The sequence below is a fragment of the Microcebus murinus genome, chromosome 6 (assembly GCF_040939455.1).
Source record: "Microcebus murinus isolate Inina chromosome 6, M.murinus_Inina_mat1.0, whole genome shotgun sequence".
In the NCBI taxonomy this organism is placed as follows: Eukaryota; Metazoa; Chordata; class Mammalia; order Primates; family Cheirogaleidae; genus Microcebus; species Microcebus murinus.
Window position 1 is genome coordinate 33,847,842 of NC_134109.1, and position 20,755 is coordinate 33,868,596.

Here is a 20,755-nt window from a genome sequence, read left to right on the forward strand (position 1 = left end):
TGGCCTGTCTTTCAGCTCAGAGTGAAGAATGACCACCAAGGAAAAGGCCCTGATACCTGAAATCATCTGTAACTACACAGTTTATTGTCTTCATTAGCATAACATTACTATTGCATTGTCTTTGTCAATATGACTTCACTATTCCAGAAAACTCTTCCCTTGAAGATAACAATTGTAAATAACTTTACTGCTCATTCCAGAAACTTCTGGAAAGAGCCATCGACTCTGAAAAAGAGTATCGAAAGATAGTTTACATACCAAGACTCTCAGAACCCGTTGCCTTACTATGTCTACCAATGTGAAATGATTATATCAGGATCCTTATCCAATTCTAATCAAGCCCCCACATTAAAAGATATGCTTTAGACCAAACTTCAAAATCTCATAAATATTCTGACTTTGCCCTTTCCTTTCTGAGACTCTGACTCTGAGACTAAGACTTTGTTGAAATGGCATTCTCCCTTACTATAGTAAGAATAACTTCAGCTTTGTTATCAATGGGTTGTTTTGATAATATTTTTAAGGAGCTGAAGGAAAGTTACCTCTTCCTTTGACAAAGCCACTCAATTCTAGATAAGTTGTATTGAGTTTTAACTTTTCTCCTTTCTCTAGGATCCATTGGTCTGCGTGTCACTGGTCTGACACATTTATATATAATATACATATAATGTATAAATTATATGTTATATAATATATAACATAATTATATGATTATAATATATAATATATTATAATAATATATTAATATAAGTACATAATATGTTACATTACATATAATATATATAACACATATATATGTTTGAAAAGAAGTTGATTATAGTTTTCTTTATGTTGGCTACATTTTGGAAATGTTTTCCTTGAGGTTAGTTTAATTAGTAAATAAGTGAAAAAATTGATTAAAGTAGATGGAACAGTAGGGGTATACAAGAAGGATTAATCACCTTGAGTGGGGGGAATCATATATGAAATGAATCTTGAAGGATAAGTAAAAGTTCTCCAGGAATAGAAGGGAAGTAATAGTTTATGCAAGGGAGAAAAGGTTCAAAGGAATACAGGCAGGATACAGCATTGAGAGAATGGAGAACCGCTAACAGGTTCCATATGATTGTAGTATGATAGTACATGGCAAAGGAAGACAAAAAGGGAGATTAAAAATAGTCTAAATAAGCAATGGAGTATTGAAGTTAAGAAGTTCAGAGGCAGAATAGCTCATGCTGACGAAGGGATCCTGGGTGGAGCTATAGGCAGGAGTATGAGTTCATCAAAGTGGTATTGAGAAGAAAGACAATAAATTTATAAAAGTCACAGAATATGAGGCTATGATGTTGGATTGGCTCTCCATATGGATCTAAATGGTTATAAGGACCATCTACATGACTATTTCATCCTAAGAAAACATGATCAGAGAAACCCGGGCCATTATGAAGTCCATCCAAAATGATTAACACCTAATGAGCCAATAAGCACATAACTGAAATAAAAGACAGTTCTAATACAAAGATCTATGATGGATATGAAAGAAGGGTCAAAGGAATCTGTTCTCAATAAGAAATTATTTTGTTCCTAATCATCATAATCACTACCAGTGACCCACCATCATTTCAAGAACAACAATAAATGGGAATTACACAGTAATCATCATAAAATATCATTTTTAATGTTCATTTATCTGTATTGTTTTATTTTAGTGAATATTCAATCATCTCTCCGCTGACCCTTCGATTTCTCCACTTTAGGTCCTAGTAAGGGATTATAGGATTTTACATCTCTTATTACTGGGAGAGTCTCTCTCAGATTCACATGTCTGTTGAATGTTGTGGAAACTTGTGATGTAAGCATGTCTGTTTATATTTTTTTTATATATAAGAGTTATATATATATAAATATATATAAAAATATATGAGTTATATATATAACTCTAATACAAAGATCTTGGGCAAACAATTGCAGTGTGTCTGCCTGAGGGTTTTGAGCTAAGATGACAGATTTATAACACAGAAATTGAAAAAATTTACACTAAAAAACCCCATGAATTTTTACCTATTTGAAGTTCTTCAGTTACTTTCTGATTGTTAAATAATACTGACATTCTACTGGAAATATAAATTCCATTTGCTAAACCTCCTAGGGGTGTGGGTATCCAATAGACCTGTTTCGGTATGGCTCTCTACTACTACTTTTTTTGATAAAGATGAGGAATGATAAAGATCAGGATGATGTCATTAAGGTATCAAGTTGCAGAGAATAATAATAAAATAATTAGCATTTAAACAGCCCTTTTCTCTTAGGATCCCAAAGCTTTTAAGGCACAACTTTCAATGTGACTTCATTTCAAGGATACAAGTAAGGAAAAGCTACTTATAGCTCCTTTTTATAAGATAGGAAAATGAATAATATACAAAGTTAAATGACTTTCAAGTTAAGGCTATTAGTGATCAAACCAAAAAATAAAATTAAGGATTCTTTATCCTTGGTTCAGGGTTCTATGTCCTAAAACATACTGTCTGTGAAGTTAAGATCTTTCAGGAATTCATATTTACAAAACGATATGATGTACCTTGTTAGGAGTCACATTTTTTTAGTTAGCCTCCTTTAATAGATTTATATTACTATTATTTTCAGTTAGTCTGTTTTCAAGTATCTTTTGGCAGTGGGGTAATTAGCGTCTTAGTCACAGAGAAGGCTGCTGGGAGTCCATTATAGTTCTGCTGTCAGCTTGCAAAAACAATCAGATTAAAGGAAAATTCTTTAATATGTTGAAACTAATATTTTAAGAAAGTGAAAGCCCTAATATTCATAGTCTTGATATAAACTTTAGCCATTGTTTTTCTTCATTTTTTTCCCCACTAAAATGTCATTTTTAGCTTTACTTTCTATTGAACCATAAGCTCTAGTTCTGTATCCCACCTAAAATGATAAAATACTTACTGGCTCTGAGAATGTTCTCCTTGCTGCTGCACCTGGACTGGACCTGCAGAGAGAGCATAAACTCAGTAATTTAGGGCTTATAATATGGATTACCAGAAACGTATATTTAATGGGCAAGCTCCTGAGGTCTAGGAGCAAAGGCTTTACATATTTCAGATGTTATAATGTGTTATTAAAAATGTAACATTTGTTTCATATATTTTTTATTTATCCTTTCCTTACTTTAAGGAAAGAAGTGACTTCCATAAAAAATTTGGGGTACCATATTGTAAACTGAACAGAGATAAACCAAAGGCAATTTTTGATTCATTTACATTTGAAATCAACATATGGAAAAAAATTCAAGTTGCTGCATATTCAATTGTAAATACAGATGCTAAATATTAAGGCATTTAGCATATTTCTTGACTAGAATAATGAAATTTAAGTAATAAAGTTATAATCAAGTATTCCATTTAGTCATTTTTAGTATATATATGTTAACATTAGGAGAACAGAAATCCTTATATATAACATTTACCTTTGATTTTAATATCCTTTGTTGTTTATTTATTATAATAATGTCCATGAAGTTATAATATTGATTAAAAGATGCTGCTGCTGGAAATAATGAAAATGAATTCACTTATTTGCCAGTTCTTAGGTGTGTATATAATTTATCAATCAGAAATCCTTATGCTCTGATTCAAAAGTTTATGTCAAAGTAAAATATACTGTTAAATGTTACCAAACTGTTGCAGTTTTTATAAAAATGTTGCATTCAAGGACCTTCTTAGATGGCATTAACATGTTAATTTCAAAGGAAACTGTATTTGGCTCCACACCTCTTCTTCCCACTCCCCAGCAGCTTGCCCCAAATGGATATATACACAACAAATTAATTTCTATAGTTTAACACAATCTACTATTGTAATGAAACAACTTATGAAAGGAATGTTGCAACTTAGGGTGGGTTATGGTTGTCCTTCCCTGAAAAAAACAATTGTTAATGTTTAAAGAAACAACAACAATAAAAAAAGTCACAAACATACACACAAGTAAAAAAAAACCAAACAAACACGCACACCAAAAAAAAAAAAAAAAAAAAAAAAAAAAGAAAAAGAAAAGAAAGAAAGAAAGAATTCCAAATGTTATAGTTATTCTCTTTTGGCCCAGATTGTTTAACTAGTTTTAAATACACTAGAATCTAGAATGAAGAAGCTAATCTGGAAGACAATATTCTTATATACTTTTACTTAGGATTCTTATTGAAGAACAATTCTGGACCAAATGGGAAAGAAATTAATGACTGCTTAAAGAAAACAATACAGGGAAGAATGAGAAAAAGAAAAAGAAGAGAGAGAGGTTTGACGGAGTAAATCTAGACAATAGAAAAGAAAGTATGGGCTTATAGAAGGGGATAATACATAAATGCAGAATGATCTGCTATTTTTTATTGAAAATTCATACCAAGAGGGTAAGAATGACTAATGAACTTGCTGCAAAATAAATAAGCAAGTTGGCATACTATGGGATAAAATAAGTATAACTATACCACTACAGCCTTAAAGAAGAAAAGAAACACACACTAACAGACAAATTAATAGACAAGCTTAATAAAGAGAGAAACTACATTTTAAAAAAGTGATTTAAAGAACACAAGAGAAAGCTAAAAGAGAGAAAAATCTGGGAGAGAGAAGGAAAAGAAAGGGGGAAATGTTAAAAGACAAAAACAGAATTCAAAGAAGTCAAATGGAAGTTAAGAAAGTCTTCAACAAGATGTAGAAACAGAAGGAGCCCAAACCCATAGCGCAAAGCAGCGTTTGCGAATGGAAAGTCGCTCCTTTGATCAGTAATAGTTACTCTTAAGTCGTAGCCTCTATTCCTCCAGAGTTCATCTTTAAGCCCTTCCAATCTAGAGTGGAGCTAGTGTATGGATAGAAACAAGAGATTTACAATGAACAGAGCAGTTCAGATGAGTAGTTCAAATTGTCTCATAAAATGTTCCAACAGATTTGTATAATGCCTATTATATACATTACATAATGTATATAATGGAAATGGTGGTGAAAAGCTAGCTGGCCCCAGAAAAACAAACCCCTAAAAACAACAAAACAAAACAAAACAAAACCACAACAAAATACCCTCTCCCCTTCCCTATGTGGCTTAAAAAATTAACAAAAAAAAAATCATATTAATAACATGAATTGAATAAAGAAACCTCAGTGTTGCTTTGTGGCACCTCAGTTTAGAACTACATATTTTAAAAAACTCAGGAGGAGAAATTTGGATGGTGTGAACAATTCAATTTCCTGACTCTGAGCACTTATCAAGGTTCACAAATTGCCAACAGCTGTATAACCAATGTTTTCCCATTTAGATTACATTGGCTATTTGAACCAGATTTCAGGAGAATCACTTCTAAAATCAGTGATTACAAGAATTTCTTTAATTTAATGATCTTGAATATATGTATAAAAAAACACGAAGGAAAGTAAATTTTAAAAGACTTTACTATTTATGCATGTAGTAAATGACCCTCTCTCTTACACTATGAAACTGGTCATTTTTATACTATCTACTTAATTTTATAAAATCTCAGTGTGAAGACTTTACCTAACTCACAACATAATGGGATTTATTTGAAAGGATGAAGTTGAGAAACAACTATTATTTTCATACAAATGGACCACAAAGAAGGTAACACAGGTCTGTCTCAAGTTTTATGATTTGTTGTTGGTTTTTTTTTTTTCTCCTTCTCTTACCTGGCTTTACTCAATGGGAAAAAAAGGAAAATCTGGAAAACAAAATAGAACTGAGATTTTTGAGGTCAGGTGCAGTGGCTCACACCTATAATCCTAGCATTTTGGGAGGCCAAGGTGGGAGGATTGCTTGAGGTCAGGAGTTTAAGACCAGCCTGAGCAACAGCAAGACTCTGTCTCTACATAAAATAGAAAAATTAGCTGAGCTTGGTGGCACATGCCATAGTTCCAGTTACTTGGGAGGCTGAGGCAGAAGGATTGCTTGAGCCCAGCAAGGAGTTTGAAGTTGTGGTGAGCTATGATGGCACAACTGTACTCTAGCCAGGGTGACAGAGCAAGACCCAGTCTCAAAACAAACAAACAAACAAACAAACAAAAAACTGAGATTTTTGGGCTAATAGCAAATTTGTCAGGGATTAAAAATGAAGCATATGGTTATAAGATTACCTACTACTTTATTCTATTGGATCATGTTATTTAACTACAATTAACATTTGATTTTATGGTATGGACAACTAGAATAAAAACTGAAATAACATGTAGAACAGTATATTATATTAAAGTCAATGGAAGAAATGAAAAACACAAGGGATTTATTAAAAACACAGGTATTCATTTACTAATCAAGATTGCTTTGTGACATCAAATAATTCATTTCCACATGTGTTTACATGTGTAATATAATTTTTGCTGAAGATCACATTGTTCATTGAGAAATCTTAAGATACAAAACAGAAAACAAAAGGAGGGAGAGCACATAATAAATGGTAAGGAACAAAAGTGAAAATGCCTTTAAAAAAGCTGAGAAAATTTTAACAAACAATCACGATCTTTAGATATGGTTAGAGAAATCACTTACCTTATGCTTAGGTCATAATAAGAATAGCACAGTGTTTAAAGTCAGCTCTTCATTATGGGAGGTACAATTGAAAGCCATAGGTTATAATAACATGAATTGCTACACAGAAATGAAGAGTTTTTCAGCCCAACATGAAAAGCTAACTCTTATGGGAGAACATTTAAACTTATGTTCAATGCAACACAAAGAACAACTGAGGGTGTAAACACTGAAACACACCAAAACACATGAATCTCACACCAAAAAGAGAGAGCTGGCCCAATCTCTCAGGACACAGAAGTTTTAATCTGTGACCATAGTTTGTGACAGATAAGGGAAAGTACATCACTCTAACAGTGAAGGATGCATGCATAATGTATAACTATCCATTTATCTCCCCACCCTCCACCCCCCTCACACACACAAGCCCACTAAATACAGGGAAAGAATGTAGTGCCAAGCTGTTATGAAGAAAGCAGGACACACGGAAGCGCAGCAGTGGTCATGTGATTTGAGAGGTGTTCTTCCCTTAAACCATCCCATCACCATGCTTAGTTTAAAGAAGCCAGGAAAAGATTCCCTTTCAATGCTGCAGTAGCTACGAGCCCCCAGCTTGAAGCTAGTGTGTGGAATTTTGATCACCGTTCCCTGCGATGTCAGGGGCTCTCCAGTGGAAGCCAGATGTGTAACACGAGTTAGTGGGGTACAAATGCGTGAATAACAAATATCCTTTCCCTTCTGTATTTCACAGAAGTAAGGGAGGAGAGAAACAAATAAAACCCATGTTAAGGATAGGTTCATAATAATATAAGAATGTATAAATATTAAAATGGAGATAACACTCAACTGAAGATTAACACAAATCAGGTTTCACAATTTTGCTGCTCACCAGGCTAATTTGTATTCTTTTTCTTATACATGCTATACAGTATGGCTCATATTGAAAAATTAGGAGCAGTTAGTCAAGAACAAAAAAAAGTCACCTTCTTTGATGGACATTAAGAAAACTCTATTGTTAGCATGACTTTACTAGACACTAATCACATCTTAAGTTAGAAATTAAGCTTCCGTATATTTGGTTACTTATGTAATCTGAGAAGGCTTATGGTTTGGAAAAATACATTTTAAATTTTAATTTTTTGACACTGTTAAAAGCTAACAGCAAAAAGGATACCTATTTACAAACTAGGTTTCCTATGTGCTTTACTATCAATAAAATTATTTAACATGGGCTGTTCCTGTCATTTATAGGGTTATAAAAAAATTTCAACTTTGTTTTCCTGTTATTGATGACAATAGTTAAATTTATTTATTTATTTATTTTCTTTTGTAAAAGTTTTGATTCATGTGTGGCATCCCAATTTAGTTAGCAGATTTGTAACTATTCAAAGATCATGTACTGATTTTCTCTTTCCCACTTTATTTTTAGCAAGCCAAAATAGCTTGACCTCTAGCATGGCTTTAGTACTTTAGGCTCTGGGTCCTTCTATAATCTCAGTTTCCTCATGGGAAAAATAAAGATTGTTGTAGGGCTCTACAGATATAATACATATATCAGTAATTTTAAACCATATAAACGGAAACAATGTCAGTACTTATGATCAATGGAGCCACTGACAATTGTAAAATAACTCTATGATGACATACCCTCCTCATTATAACTTTATCAGCTCAAAATGGAGGCAAGAGCTTATTTCTGACTCAAGGAGAGGAAAAAAATCCACGAACAGTTATATGTTTTTCAATCGGGAGTGGCCAGGACATTTTACAAGTGTTATAGCGAAACGGTCGTATGCACTGGTAGGAATGCAAGCCACATAATCTAAGGCATGGAGCAAAATCTGACCTAGCTTCTCCAAAAAATGCCTTGTATTGTTTAGCTTTTAGATTCTGGACAAGCTGTTTTCTTTCTCTGGAATATCTGTTGCTTCTTTTTTGATCCCAATACTACTTGTCCTTTACAATCCAGCTTAGGGTCCACCAACTGCAAAAAAAATATTCCCCAAGTTTCACAATCAGACATCAATTCTTGTTTCTCTAAACTTTTTAACAGTGTTGAGATATAATAGACCTACCATAAAACTCACTCATTTTAAGTATATGGTTTGCTGACTTTTAATACATTTATAAGACTGAGCAATCATCACCACAATTTAGGTTTAGGCTTTCCTAAATTATTAAGGCATCTTATTTGAAATTCTATTATAGGACTTCTCATAGTTATTCATATTCCAATTACTGATAGGGTTCCCAAATAGACCATAGTTTTGTGGAAGGAAAAGATTGTGACTTTAATTTTCTTTTTATTTCCCATTTTGTCAAATACAGTGCTTTGTACAGAGTAAACATTATCTAAATCTGAATGTTTATTTTGTAGTAATTGTTATTCTTTTCTATCTCAGCAGACTGAATTTATTTTTAATAGTATAAGTATGATCATAGCCACTCCTGTATTATACAAAGCTGTTTTGTCAGCTTACAAAGGATTTTTACTTATTTGGGCCTGATAGTATTAAGAGATACAACAGGAAAAGTATGTGGATTATAGCTAAGAGATATCTGGGTAACTTGCAGATGATTTCAAGAATTTTGAAAGAACATTACTATTAAAATCACTTAAAGTTAATGAAATAGTGACATTTGGAGTCCAATGAAGGTCTTCTATACCAAGGGTTTCAGGTCAGGTTAAGAAGATTCCTTATTTTCTAAGAGAACAGGACCTTCTAAATCTCATGTGGTCAGGTCACTAGAATGGCAGAGATGATAGAGATTTTTGATGCATCATGGACCTTTTGACTTTATTTTTTTACCTTATTAAACTTATTTAAGAGTATTCTGTTTCTGAAAGAATGAACTTCTTTGGGTACCATCTACTCACAAAAATAATGTTTAACAGGATAGTGAAAAGGGGCCCCATCAGCATTTACTCAAATTACTTGCCTCTTTGGCCTACCCAGAAACAGTAGGAAAGAAAATGTTTGATTTAAATAACATTAAGCCAACAACTCTACAATTACAATCTTAGAGTCTTCAATTCTATTTCTTTCTCTTCTCACTTCTTATACCAAAATGGAGAATCAGTCTAGAAAAGCTTTCTTCCACAGTTCCATTCATTCATCAATTTATTGGAATAAATGTATTGGATATAAGTATTTGGCTCACCTGTGCCTAGTGATAACTCATTTGTGTTTAATTAGATTTATGATATAACAACACATATTCAACAGAAGAACTCAAAAGAGTTTTGGCTCTTTGAGCACCTTTTATGACATAAAAGGCAGCACGATAAAGGGAATGTCCTTAGGAGTCCAGTGGTATCGTTTCAAGTACTGGTTTTTCCTCTTCCTAGCTGTGTGACCTTGGATGTGAAATTTAACATTTGGAGCTTTAATTTCCTTATCCATAAAATGGGGAAAATTAAGTAGGATAATGTATGTGAAAGTGATGACAATTGTACATAAGAAGAACAATACAAAATCTAAGTTGTTGTTATCCTTATGTAGATTTTAAGTCACCTATATTTTATATAGGCAGAATTTGAGGCACAATTTGCTCCGGATCACACCATGAGTCAGTAATAAATAACAGACTCTTGCCAACTTCTAGACTAAAGCTTCAGAAAAAGGTTGAATAATAATCTAAGATTAGCTTTGCTAGGATTAATCTAATTGTGAGTTGTATGACTTGAGTTAAATTATCTCCTCTCTATGGGTCTTGGTTTCCTCATCTGTAAAATATGGATGTTCCCAGGGGTTTTAATTGAAGTTGATGGGCCTCTGAGAGAAACTGTGGGTAAAAGTCAAGGGTCCAACATTTGCTGGGATGGAGAAATATAATTATAATCTTTATATTCAGTAACCCCATAAATATTTATTATTTTCTTTCATTATGAGCACAGGCAATAAATCACAGTAATATTAACAGAACCTCAAGTAGTTATGGATATCTTAAAATATTATTTATATTTATCATTATTTCAAATGACAATAGTTATTAGATTTGCTCCTAGAGTTTATTTAATGCATTTTAAAAGAGATATGTATTGTTATACAACAATTTGATTTTAAAAACTACTTGATCATGATTTCAATGTAATTGGTTTTCTCTGTAATATTATTTATTTTATTTTATTTGTGTAAAAATATTTTTTTCTGAAAAAAGTCTGTAGGCTTTAACTGGGTACCAAATGGATCCATGGAAGAAAAAAGTTTGAAAACTTTTGAACCAGATAATTTTCCAAGCTTCCTACTATCTGTAGGATTTTGTAGCTTTAAGAAAGCTTTCCCACCTCTATTTGATGTCCTTTATCAAATCGTATATAAAAGAAGTCCTCCATTTTAGGGAGAAAATTATATATAAAATTGGTCACTGAATTAACCAACTGTCCATATCATATACCAAAACAAGAAAGAAAAAAGGAACATTGTTACTTTAAAAAGTTATAAAAAACCTCAAGGTTAAAAAAAATTCTGCTTCACTTTCTCTTTTCCTATTGATTTAGATGATTAATTAAATGGAATAACAATTTAACAGTCATCATATCATATTTAAAACCCTCTAGTCAAAGGTGAACTTCCATACATACATACATACACACACACACACACACACAAACATACGCATATATGTATGTATCAATAACTATTCTTTGAACTCTTAGTCATTTGTTGCTCATGGATGGAGAGCAACAATGCTTTCAATTATGTATATATAACACAAGCCTTTGCAGGCACATAGACAATATTTATAGGCAAAACAATTTTATAAATCTTTTCTAGGGGAGCATTCTTACATGTTTCTTCAGTGTTATATAAATTTTTATTGTCTAAAATTCCACTAAGCTTTCCTAAGTCCTAGGTTAATATGAAGAATGCTTCTTTCTCAGTGTTGACCTCTACTAAAAGCTGTAACTGTCAGTTTATATAGCTGGTGAAATGGATTATAATTACCATTGAAAATCAAAGCTTGTTTATGCTCCTTTATAGGCAACTATATGTGTGTTCTTTGTTCTTAAAGAAAATATTAATACTATAATATTTAGAACACACCTAAGAATAGAATTTGTTATTATCATGACTCAAGGAAATATGAATTTGATATCAATGGTGAATATTTTTAATATATTTTCCCATATAAAGCTTTAATTCTAAGTTGAGTCACTCTCAATGACCTCTACAAACTCTGTAAATACCAGGTTGGTCTCCTCTTGGTACCAATGATATTTTTGATTTGATGTTTGTTCTGAGAATTTTATTGCTCATAAGTATGAAGAAAAATATACCATCCAATTATAGAATGTATAATAAAGTTAAACAAAATATTTTTGACTCAGGAATTTCAGATTATTCATGACATTATCTTTGAATCTTCAGATGAATAATTGATTATTTTACAGGGTCATTAATCTTCATTCTTGAGGTTAGAAGGCAGAAACTATTACTGGCTTTAGGTCACACGGTAAAATAGCAGTAAAACTTAGCCTCTTGACTTCCAAATTTAATTAGCTGCACACTAGTAGTTGACCTTATCTTTCTAAAACCTACCAATGGCAATCACTTCATTCTTAATTAGACCTTGAATTTTCATTGCCTCTTTGCTCTTGACTATTTCTTGTAGCAATGAGAACCACTGAGAATAGGCATATGGATGTAGGAGTGAAGGAAAAATAGTATAATAAAAGGTAGTTTGGGGAGTAGCATTCTGGAGCCAGATTGCCTGGATTTGAATATTTATCATTATTAGCTGTGTAACACTGTCTAAATTATAATCTCTCTAGGTCTTTGCTTGTATATAATATGAAGATAATAACCTCTATCTCTATAGGATAGCTGTAAAGAAAATGAGATAATATATATAAAGTGCTTGCTTAGAAAAATATCTGGCCCAGAGTTAACAGTATATGAGTGTTAGCTAATATGTTTGTTGTTACTACTATCATTCTTTGGTTTGGATGATATTATGGACCTATATTGATGATGTTGACTACTTTTTTTGACAGCTCTTATAACGTAGAACAATTAAGAGTAATTTAGGTGGGTGTTTGAATAGAGAGTTTAAAAAATAATATTAATTAATTTTAAGAAATGGAGCCTCAGGGATACAGCCAATATTCACATAAAAACTTGAATTATTGAGTATTTGTAATTATTATACATTTTTGGCACTTCTAGAAGAAAGTCACATTAGTTTTTATTAAGCATGAATTTTGAAAGATTTTGTTTCTAACTATATTAATATCATTCTTAAATGTCATGTCATGTCACTTATTCACTCATTAAAAAAACTCTAATGCTTCTAGTCTTGTTAAGTGTGGTTATATTATTTTCCTTTCTAAATAAAAAGCTGCCATATTTCAGTATTGGCTGAAAAAGTTGTGACCTTTATTTTTCTAAATACTTAAATAGCATTCATAAAGCCCATGGAAGATGTACACAGATATATTGTGTTAGTAAAGTAGCAATGATGCAGAAAATGTGTAGGAAGTTCGTTTGAGAATGAGAGGTAAAAGATAAATTTTCTGACACCTTGTATCACAGCCATATGTTGTATATATTATGTTGCTAATCATACCTGTCATGGTCTAACCAAGTAAATAGTTAACAAATATAGTTTAATATTATTAAATTCTTGTTTACATCATATATATCTTTTGCATTTTCTCTGAATGCTCTAGTTTTGGGTGTCTGGGCTAAATCAAATGGAAAGGCAAAAAACCCACTGTTATTAAAATTGAACTTTTGGCTTACAGAGAAGGGATAACTGTGTTAAAAGTTAATTTTTTAATCAGTAGGGTGACTATAGTTTACAATAATCTATTGTATATTTCAAAATAGCTAGAAGAGAATAATTCAAATTTTTCTAGCATAAAGACAAAATTTAAAGTGTTAGATATTCCAATTACACTGATTTGATGTTTACAAATTACATGAATGTACTAAAGTATCACATGACCCTCACAAATTATATCTATTATGTATCAATAAAAACAAATAAAATTTAAAATATCAGTTGGAGAAAGAATTAATTTTTTAGAAAAGGTAAATTTACTACTCATACAAATATAAAATGAACATGTGTCAACAATTTTATCTAAAGTGTTAATGAATGAGAGAACCAGTAATAAGTTCCAATTGGTTCAAAAGAGAATGAAAAACACAGACATAGGGACAATCAGAAATGTGGAAATGAATTTGCAGACAGATCAATTGATCAATAACAGGGCAAAAATTAATTGCATCATCAACTTTATCATATTCAAAAAATAAAGTTATAAAAAGTATCAGTATTTCTTTAAAAAATGACTTAAAATATAATTTTGAAGGCTTAATACATAACACATTTTTGTAGTTTTCTTTTTTACCCAAGTCCAATGAAAACCATTTGAATATTAACTTTATCTTGTCAAAATTTAGTCATGAAAAAGTCCCAAGGGAAATTTGAAAAATGCAAGATACGTCTGCTAAATTAGCAGATCAAATTAGTGCATGTCTCTGGACCTACAGGTATAGGGTTTATGTTGAGAAAAAAATTTACATACATGTAAAATAATCTGACCTATCTTACTTATTCTGAGATTGAGTTATATGAACTTATACTTGTATGAGGAAGTAGAAACAGTAGTGTGGATGGAGCAAATGCAAATTCTGCAAGGTAATTAAAGTGGGCTGCAACAACTGAAACTATGTATAACCTAAATTCAATAGTTTTATGGATGTGGAAACTAATGCTTTAAAAGTTAAATAATTTAGCCAAAATCATTTAGCATTAGGTTCCACGCCTATAAAAATCAGGACAATAAGACTATTCATTAATTGAACAAATACTAATTGAGCCAGGCTCAACTGGCCAGCGCCAGTGCCAGGCTCTGATCTAGGTGTAGGGTAGAAAACATGAACAAGATTGACAAGGACCTTGCTACCTTGGAACTTATTAAATACATTCTAATAGGAATAGACAGATAGTACACACTTAAACTAAGAAGTAGTACATAAGTAAGTTAGTTTCAGGTAAGTGCTCTAAAGAAAATAAAACACAGTAACGGGATAGAAAGTAACTAATGATAGGGTATAACTATTTTAGATAGGGTAAATAAGGAAGACTTCTCTGAATATGTATGATTTTAGTTAAGACTTGAGATAGTCAGATGAAGAACAAGGGGAAGAACTTTCCAGGCTGAGGAAAAGCTAAGTAAAGCGCAAAGGCTCAAATGCTTTGTTGAGTTCCCACCTCATAGAATTACTGCAAGTGTTAAATACACAAATATAGGTAGAGCATCTGGTACTACACCTGACATTTAATAAAGGATAAATATGTGTTATTCTGATGAAAATAATGTGGGTAAGAATGATAATGGTTATAATGATTATGGTAGCAATTACCAAAGTCTGGGTATTAGAACTATTGTCCTTAATCCCTCCTAGCCTGGAATTGTTTACAACCTCTTCCAAATCAAAGAACACTACTGTAATTGGTCAAAGGGCCAAAGATTATTAATAAAAGAGACACATGTGTTCGGAGTTAAGGTTCCAGCAAAGCAAGACACAAAGAATATCTTTTGGAAAAACTTTGATATTTCATAAAAATCAATGTAGGCATCTCTGATAAGAAAGAATGCAATTTTGTGCTGTTTAAGTTTTAGTTTAAGCACATTTCTACATAAAAGCTATGATAACATATTGCTATTGATCCCACATCCCAAATACATTAAGCTTCATTTGGGACAGAACAATATTATCAATCATGCCAGGAGGTTCTTTGGTTCAGTGTTAGTGCTTTTTGTTTCATCTCCATTCCTGTTTTGTTCCTTTTGATTTCCTATATATTTCTAGTATAGATTTATGACACAGTGGCCTCGTTGAGGTTAGCTATAGTTAGTTTTGAGATATCTTGGCTGCTTCTGGCCAGTTTATTTTATTGCCATCTCAGCACAACAAACAGGAAAATGATCAAATATATGTATGATTTGTATATATATGCACATACATACATTTAAATATTTAGTATGTGTCTGTGTATTCTATCTTCACTATCACATACTGAAAATCATTAAAGCTATAAGCCAGTAGGTTATTTTAAAAATAAATATAAGCAGAAACATATCATAGAGCCACAGGAACAAAAGGGATCCTGAGAAATATTAGTGCCATTCAAATGCAGGGTCAAAATATGCCATATATGTGGTGGGGAGAACACATTTTTCTAATTTTTGTCATATAATGTGCTGTTCTTATGTTGTTTGCATGAGAATTCTATGCAAAGGCAATTTGAGCTTTGTCATAATTATTTAACTTCTTAAAAATATTTTAAAGGATCTGATAAAATAAAACATTAATATTTGTTAAATCTATATGGTTAGCATATGGGTATTTGTTATACTATCTGTTCTGCACTATTTGAAATATTTTGTTAAATAATGGGAACTGTAAAAAAAAAAAAAGCAACTAATTCACCAAAGGACATTTATCTGAAGCTGCCAAAACCCACAAACCTTTTAGCTTGGGTTTCTAAAATTTAGAATTTGAGATCATCTAAATGCCTTCTTGAATTCTTTATTAAAGAACAAACAAGATCATGCATGGTGGCTCAAGTCTATAATTCTAGCACTTTGGAGACTGAAGAAGGAATTGCTTGAGGCCAGGAGTTCCAGACCAGCCTGAACAAGAGTGAGACCCTGTCTCTATAAAAAATAGAAAAATTAGCTGGGCATGGTGGCACATGCCTAATAGTCCCAGCTACTCAGGAGGCTGAGGCAGGATTGCTTGAGCCCAGGAGTTTGAGGTTGCAGTTAGTTATGATGATGCCACTGCACTCTACACCATACCTCAGAGTGAGACCCTGTCTTAAAAAACAAACCAACAAAAAAAGAGCAAACACAATGCCAATGTTTTCAACCCATGTATTTTTTCATTATTTTTTTCTTTCACTAAGTATTTATTGGACTGAGAATGCTGCTAAGTTCTAACCACTGTCCTAGATAGTTTCATCATTTATCAATATGTGTTCTCTACCCTTCTCAGGGTTGCTTCAGGTAGCTTTGCTTTGCCTTGCATTGCTCAGTTGTCACATCAAGAATACAGTCAAATCAAACTCTGCAGAAACTCATCCATTAGCATTTTCTAACTCTTACAACTCTTACATACCAGCTGTTGTTAAAATTTTTCCACATAGGCCTGGGTGCAGTGGCTGAAGCCAGCAATCCCAACACTTTTGAGAGGCCAAGGTAGGAGGATAGCTTGAGGCCAGGAGTTCAAGAAAAGCCCGAGCAATATAGCAAGACCCTGTCTCTACAAAATATTAAAAAAAAAATTAGCTTGGTGTGGTGGTAGATGCTGGTAGCCCTAGCTACTTGAGAGGCTGAGGCAGGAGGATCACTTGAGCCCAGAAGTTTGAGGTTGAAGTGAGCTATGATACCAATTGTACTCTAGCCCACATAGAGTGAGACACTGTGTCAAAAAAAAAAAAAAAAAAAAAAAAAGAAAAAAATATCCCACACATAGAATTCTTCAATGATAATTCTTTCTTCTATATATGTTTCTTTATTCTCTATTCTACATTCTCTATAGAACTTTTTACTTTCTCTTCTCCTTTTCTCCAGTTCACCATCCTTATTATTTCTTTCTGTTAAATGTTAACAGATGTTAACAAGGGAGGAGTTTAAGGGTAATTTCTATTTTTTCTTGGTTTATCTATAGTCTTACTGAACATGGAAAAACAAAAGTTACTTAAAAGAAAATAGAAACCTATTGAAATTGCCAAACATTTGATTTTTTTTTTTTTCAAAAAAGGCCTGAAATTTAAACTTGTTAGTATAATATAGCCTGACCACTATACTGTTTGTTAAGGTCTATCTTACTCAATTGTTGGTAGATTTATTTTGAACCATCAACATATTGTTCCTCAGCACTTTCCCTGTATACACATCTACAATAAGAAATTTGGGGTTAGTTTATAATCTATCGCTGTGAAGCTACTTAGACTCACAGATATATAACCTTGGACTCACTATGTTTTAACTCAAGCTGAAAAAAGTAAATATAATGTTTATAAATAGCCTTTTGACAGGGTCATTGTATGATTTAGAATTTTTACAGCTAGAATTGTTTTACCTAAACTATTTATGCTAGTTTCATCCAGTTTACCTCTCTTATATTGCTGTGAGCCAGCTGGCCTAGAATTTAGACACAATATATTGGAACACTAAAGCAGCTATGCTCATCCCATTTTGTTCCTTTAAAGCATAAATTCACTTTAACAACAATTATTATGGCTCATATTCTTTCTCAGTAGCTGGAATGGGTTGAGTTATTATTCATTGAAAAGGGAAAGGAAAAGAAGAAACAGCTAAAGATAAACAAGACATGTGGTTTCTAATAAAACACACACACACACACACACACACACACACAAAGGGAAAAGAAGCACAGGAAAAAATGAAGTGTAGAGAACTGTAGTGAAAAGTACGTGAATATAAATAAGATAATAAATAATGGAATGAGGATTCTTAGATTATTCTTCTCTTCACACTGCTTCAACCTTCAAAACACATGGCAGACCTTAAATATACAAATATCATCTCTGACCTGAAATTGTCTTTTAAGTCAATAGGTGATAGTCAAAAAGTATACCTCATAAAATTTAAAAAGGTATGTGTGTGTAAGAGTAAAGATAGATATTTTGACCCACATCATGACTAATCTTAAGAGCAGATGCAAATATTTCCCTTTCTGGGTGGGATGCTTAAAAGGAAGCCAAAGTGATTTCAGACACAGCTTAACGCAATGATAAAGTATGATTACAGCTACAAGGATATGTGACTCTGTAAAGCAAAGGCCAATAGATAATTCTAGCTGGGGAAAATTTCAGACCAGAGCCTTGAAACAGCTAAGTTATGTCTCAAAGCTAGATAATTGCAAATGAAAGGATAGTGATATAGGTGGACTGAAAGAGTGGTAATTATAGGTCTGAGAACACTTTAGAAATACTACTATTACTGCCTGTAGTAGTGAGAATGGCTACAGAGATTCTTGCTATAATGGTAACAGGTGAGTTTGAATAAATAAGCCCAGATTATTTTGACTTGTCCCTTGAACTCTTGAACTGTGCCACATGGCTCTCAATCTGATGAACTATAGTGAGGTTATAGATAAACTTGCTATGTGTAAAGGAAATGAACTAAAGGGGGTCATTTAGATGATCCTGAGCTTCTGGTCATATAAAATTTTTTGTTTGTTTAAACTTCATCAGCCTACATATCAAAGGCTGGAAGAATTGACAGTTGTGTGGTTCAATTACTGTACTTAACAATAATTTTCTTTGAGAAAATCCTGATATAAATTAAGCAAAACTTAGTAACTTATGGCCCAGAAAAATGATTTAAGAATATAAAAATTAAATGCCCAATTTTGGGAAGACTCACTTGTTTTCCATATTTTTAAGATGAAAATATAATGTGAAAAAAAAGGAAGATTTTTTTTTTCACTTGAAGAAATAACATCTGGTTTAATTTATTTTCTTATAAACAAAAAAAATGCATACATGAAATGAGATGAATGCTTAATGGAAATAATGAAGGATGATAATCATTGGATCATCAAACCAATGTTCCTAATAAACATTTAAAATGTTGAAGGCAATTATAAAGTTTATTGGAAAATTAGTTTGAAATTGTCATGGGTACGAAGGAGTTATGTTTCATATATTTTAAGCTAGATGATTGGTCTGTGAAATTTTACAGTAAGACAATTAGAATCAGTTTTACTTTGATCCAAGTACTTCAGACTCTAAGCCAAATATTTGAGACAGCATACAAAGGAAGATTGACTCAACATTTCCTTATACAACTACTGTCAGTTCTCACTGGCATCCTTTTCTCTCTTTCCTACTCTCCTACTCAAGTGCATTCTTTGGAGAGATGCCTAACCTTCACAAATGAGGAGTACCAGTGACTACTTTAGTAGCATCTGACTGAAGAAGACTATTTTTACCTCAGTTCTCACTTGTATTCTGGGGAATTCCTTTCTTTTTCGAGCATTGTACAGAAGGTCATCATGAATCTACAGCTTCAACATTTATTTTGAAGGGGCTAGATTGCTATAGGAAATTTTCTTTCAATACAGATGCACATGGCAGCCTTCTCAGAGCCATGCATTAGTTCATGCCACACTTCTCAACAAGAACATTTAAGCATGGTAACCCAAACAGAATTAGATTTAATTGCTGTGTGTTGTTACAGCAAGTTGCCAAAGAGAGAAAAAAATAGCAGCAAGCTAGATTTTCATGAGTACAGGCTATACTGGGTGCAGAATGGCATGGACAACATTTCAAAAATAGACCCCTTTTTTTCTTATCCTGAGGCAGACAGAAATAGGTCATGGAAAACTGCTAATATAATTGAAAATTATGGTTATAAAAAGTCCACATGAATCTGAACTCCATCCAGGGTTTCATGAAACATGAATCCAAAAATATCTTTATGGTCTTTCTGAATTCATCCTTGTTTTGTATGTTGCTGCTTAAGTTCTGCCACTATTTAATATGGGAAAGTCAGAACAAGTGACGTATTCTTTAAATACTGAAACAGAAAAAGGAATGAAAAATTATAGTCTCCTTCCTTCCCTGTTTATCTTCATCCCTCTCTTCTCACTCTTTTTTCCACCCTCCATTATCTTTTTTTCATTCTTTTTTCCCAATAAAATGTAACACCTGAGTACCAACATACCTACTTTTTCTCCCCTTTCAATTCCAAACTATATATGTAATATTAGCCTTCCTAGGTAAAACCTACAACCATCTCTTTTATTATAAAATCATATTATTTTATATAACAGACCTTACTGTGTTTCATAATTCTTCTTTCTCTAGTAACAAAAGTCATATGGAAATTAAGTCAAAAACACTTTAAAAGGTAGACTCATAAATGATACAAACACATATATTTCAAAGGATGTATGTGATTTCAACTTATCAACCAATGCATTGGTACTTATTCATGAATATAAAATACTCTATTGAAAAACTAAACATAAGTCTGGGTTCCCAAAATATTTAAGCTGAAGAGAAGCAAGTTAATATGACTTACCTATAAATACTACTATTACTACTAATAAGCATATCTATGAAATACTCTGACAACATATACATGTAACTATACAAGTTAGACTTTTTGTTCATTCATTCACTTAGAGATGGGGTCTTGCTCTGTTGCCCAGGCTAGAGTGTAGTGGCATGTTCACAGCTCATGTCCACCTCG

General features: G+C 32.4%; 1 protein-coding gene across 15 annotated transcripts in view; it reads right to left on the reverse strand.

The window, feature by feature from the left end:
* The window catches only part of GPHN (gephyrin), a 540,115-nt gene that overhangs the window by 137,256 nt on the left and 382,104 nt on the right, over window positions 1-20,755 (reverse strand). For all 15 annotated transcript variants that reach the window (XM_020285734.2, XM_020285732.2, XM_076003938.1 and 12 more), the window contains one exon: window positions 2,929-2,971. In XM_020285734.2, the coding sequence (XP_020141323.1) occupies window positions 2,929-2,971 (43 nt within the window). The remainder of the gene's footprint in view (window positions 1-2,928; window positions 2,972-20,755) is intronic.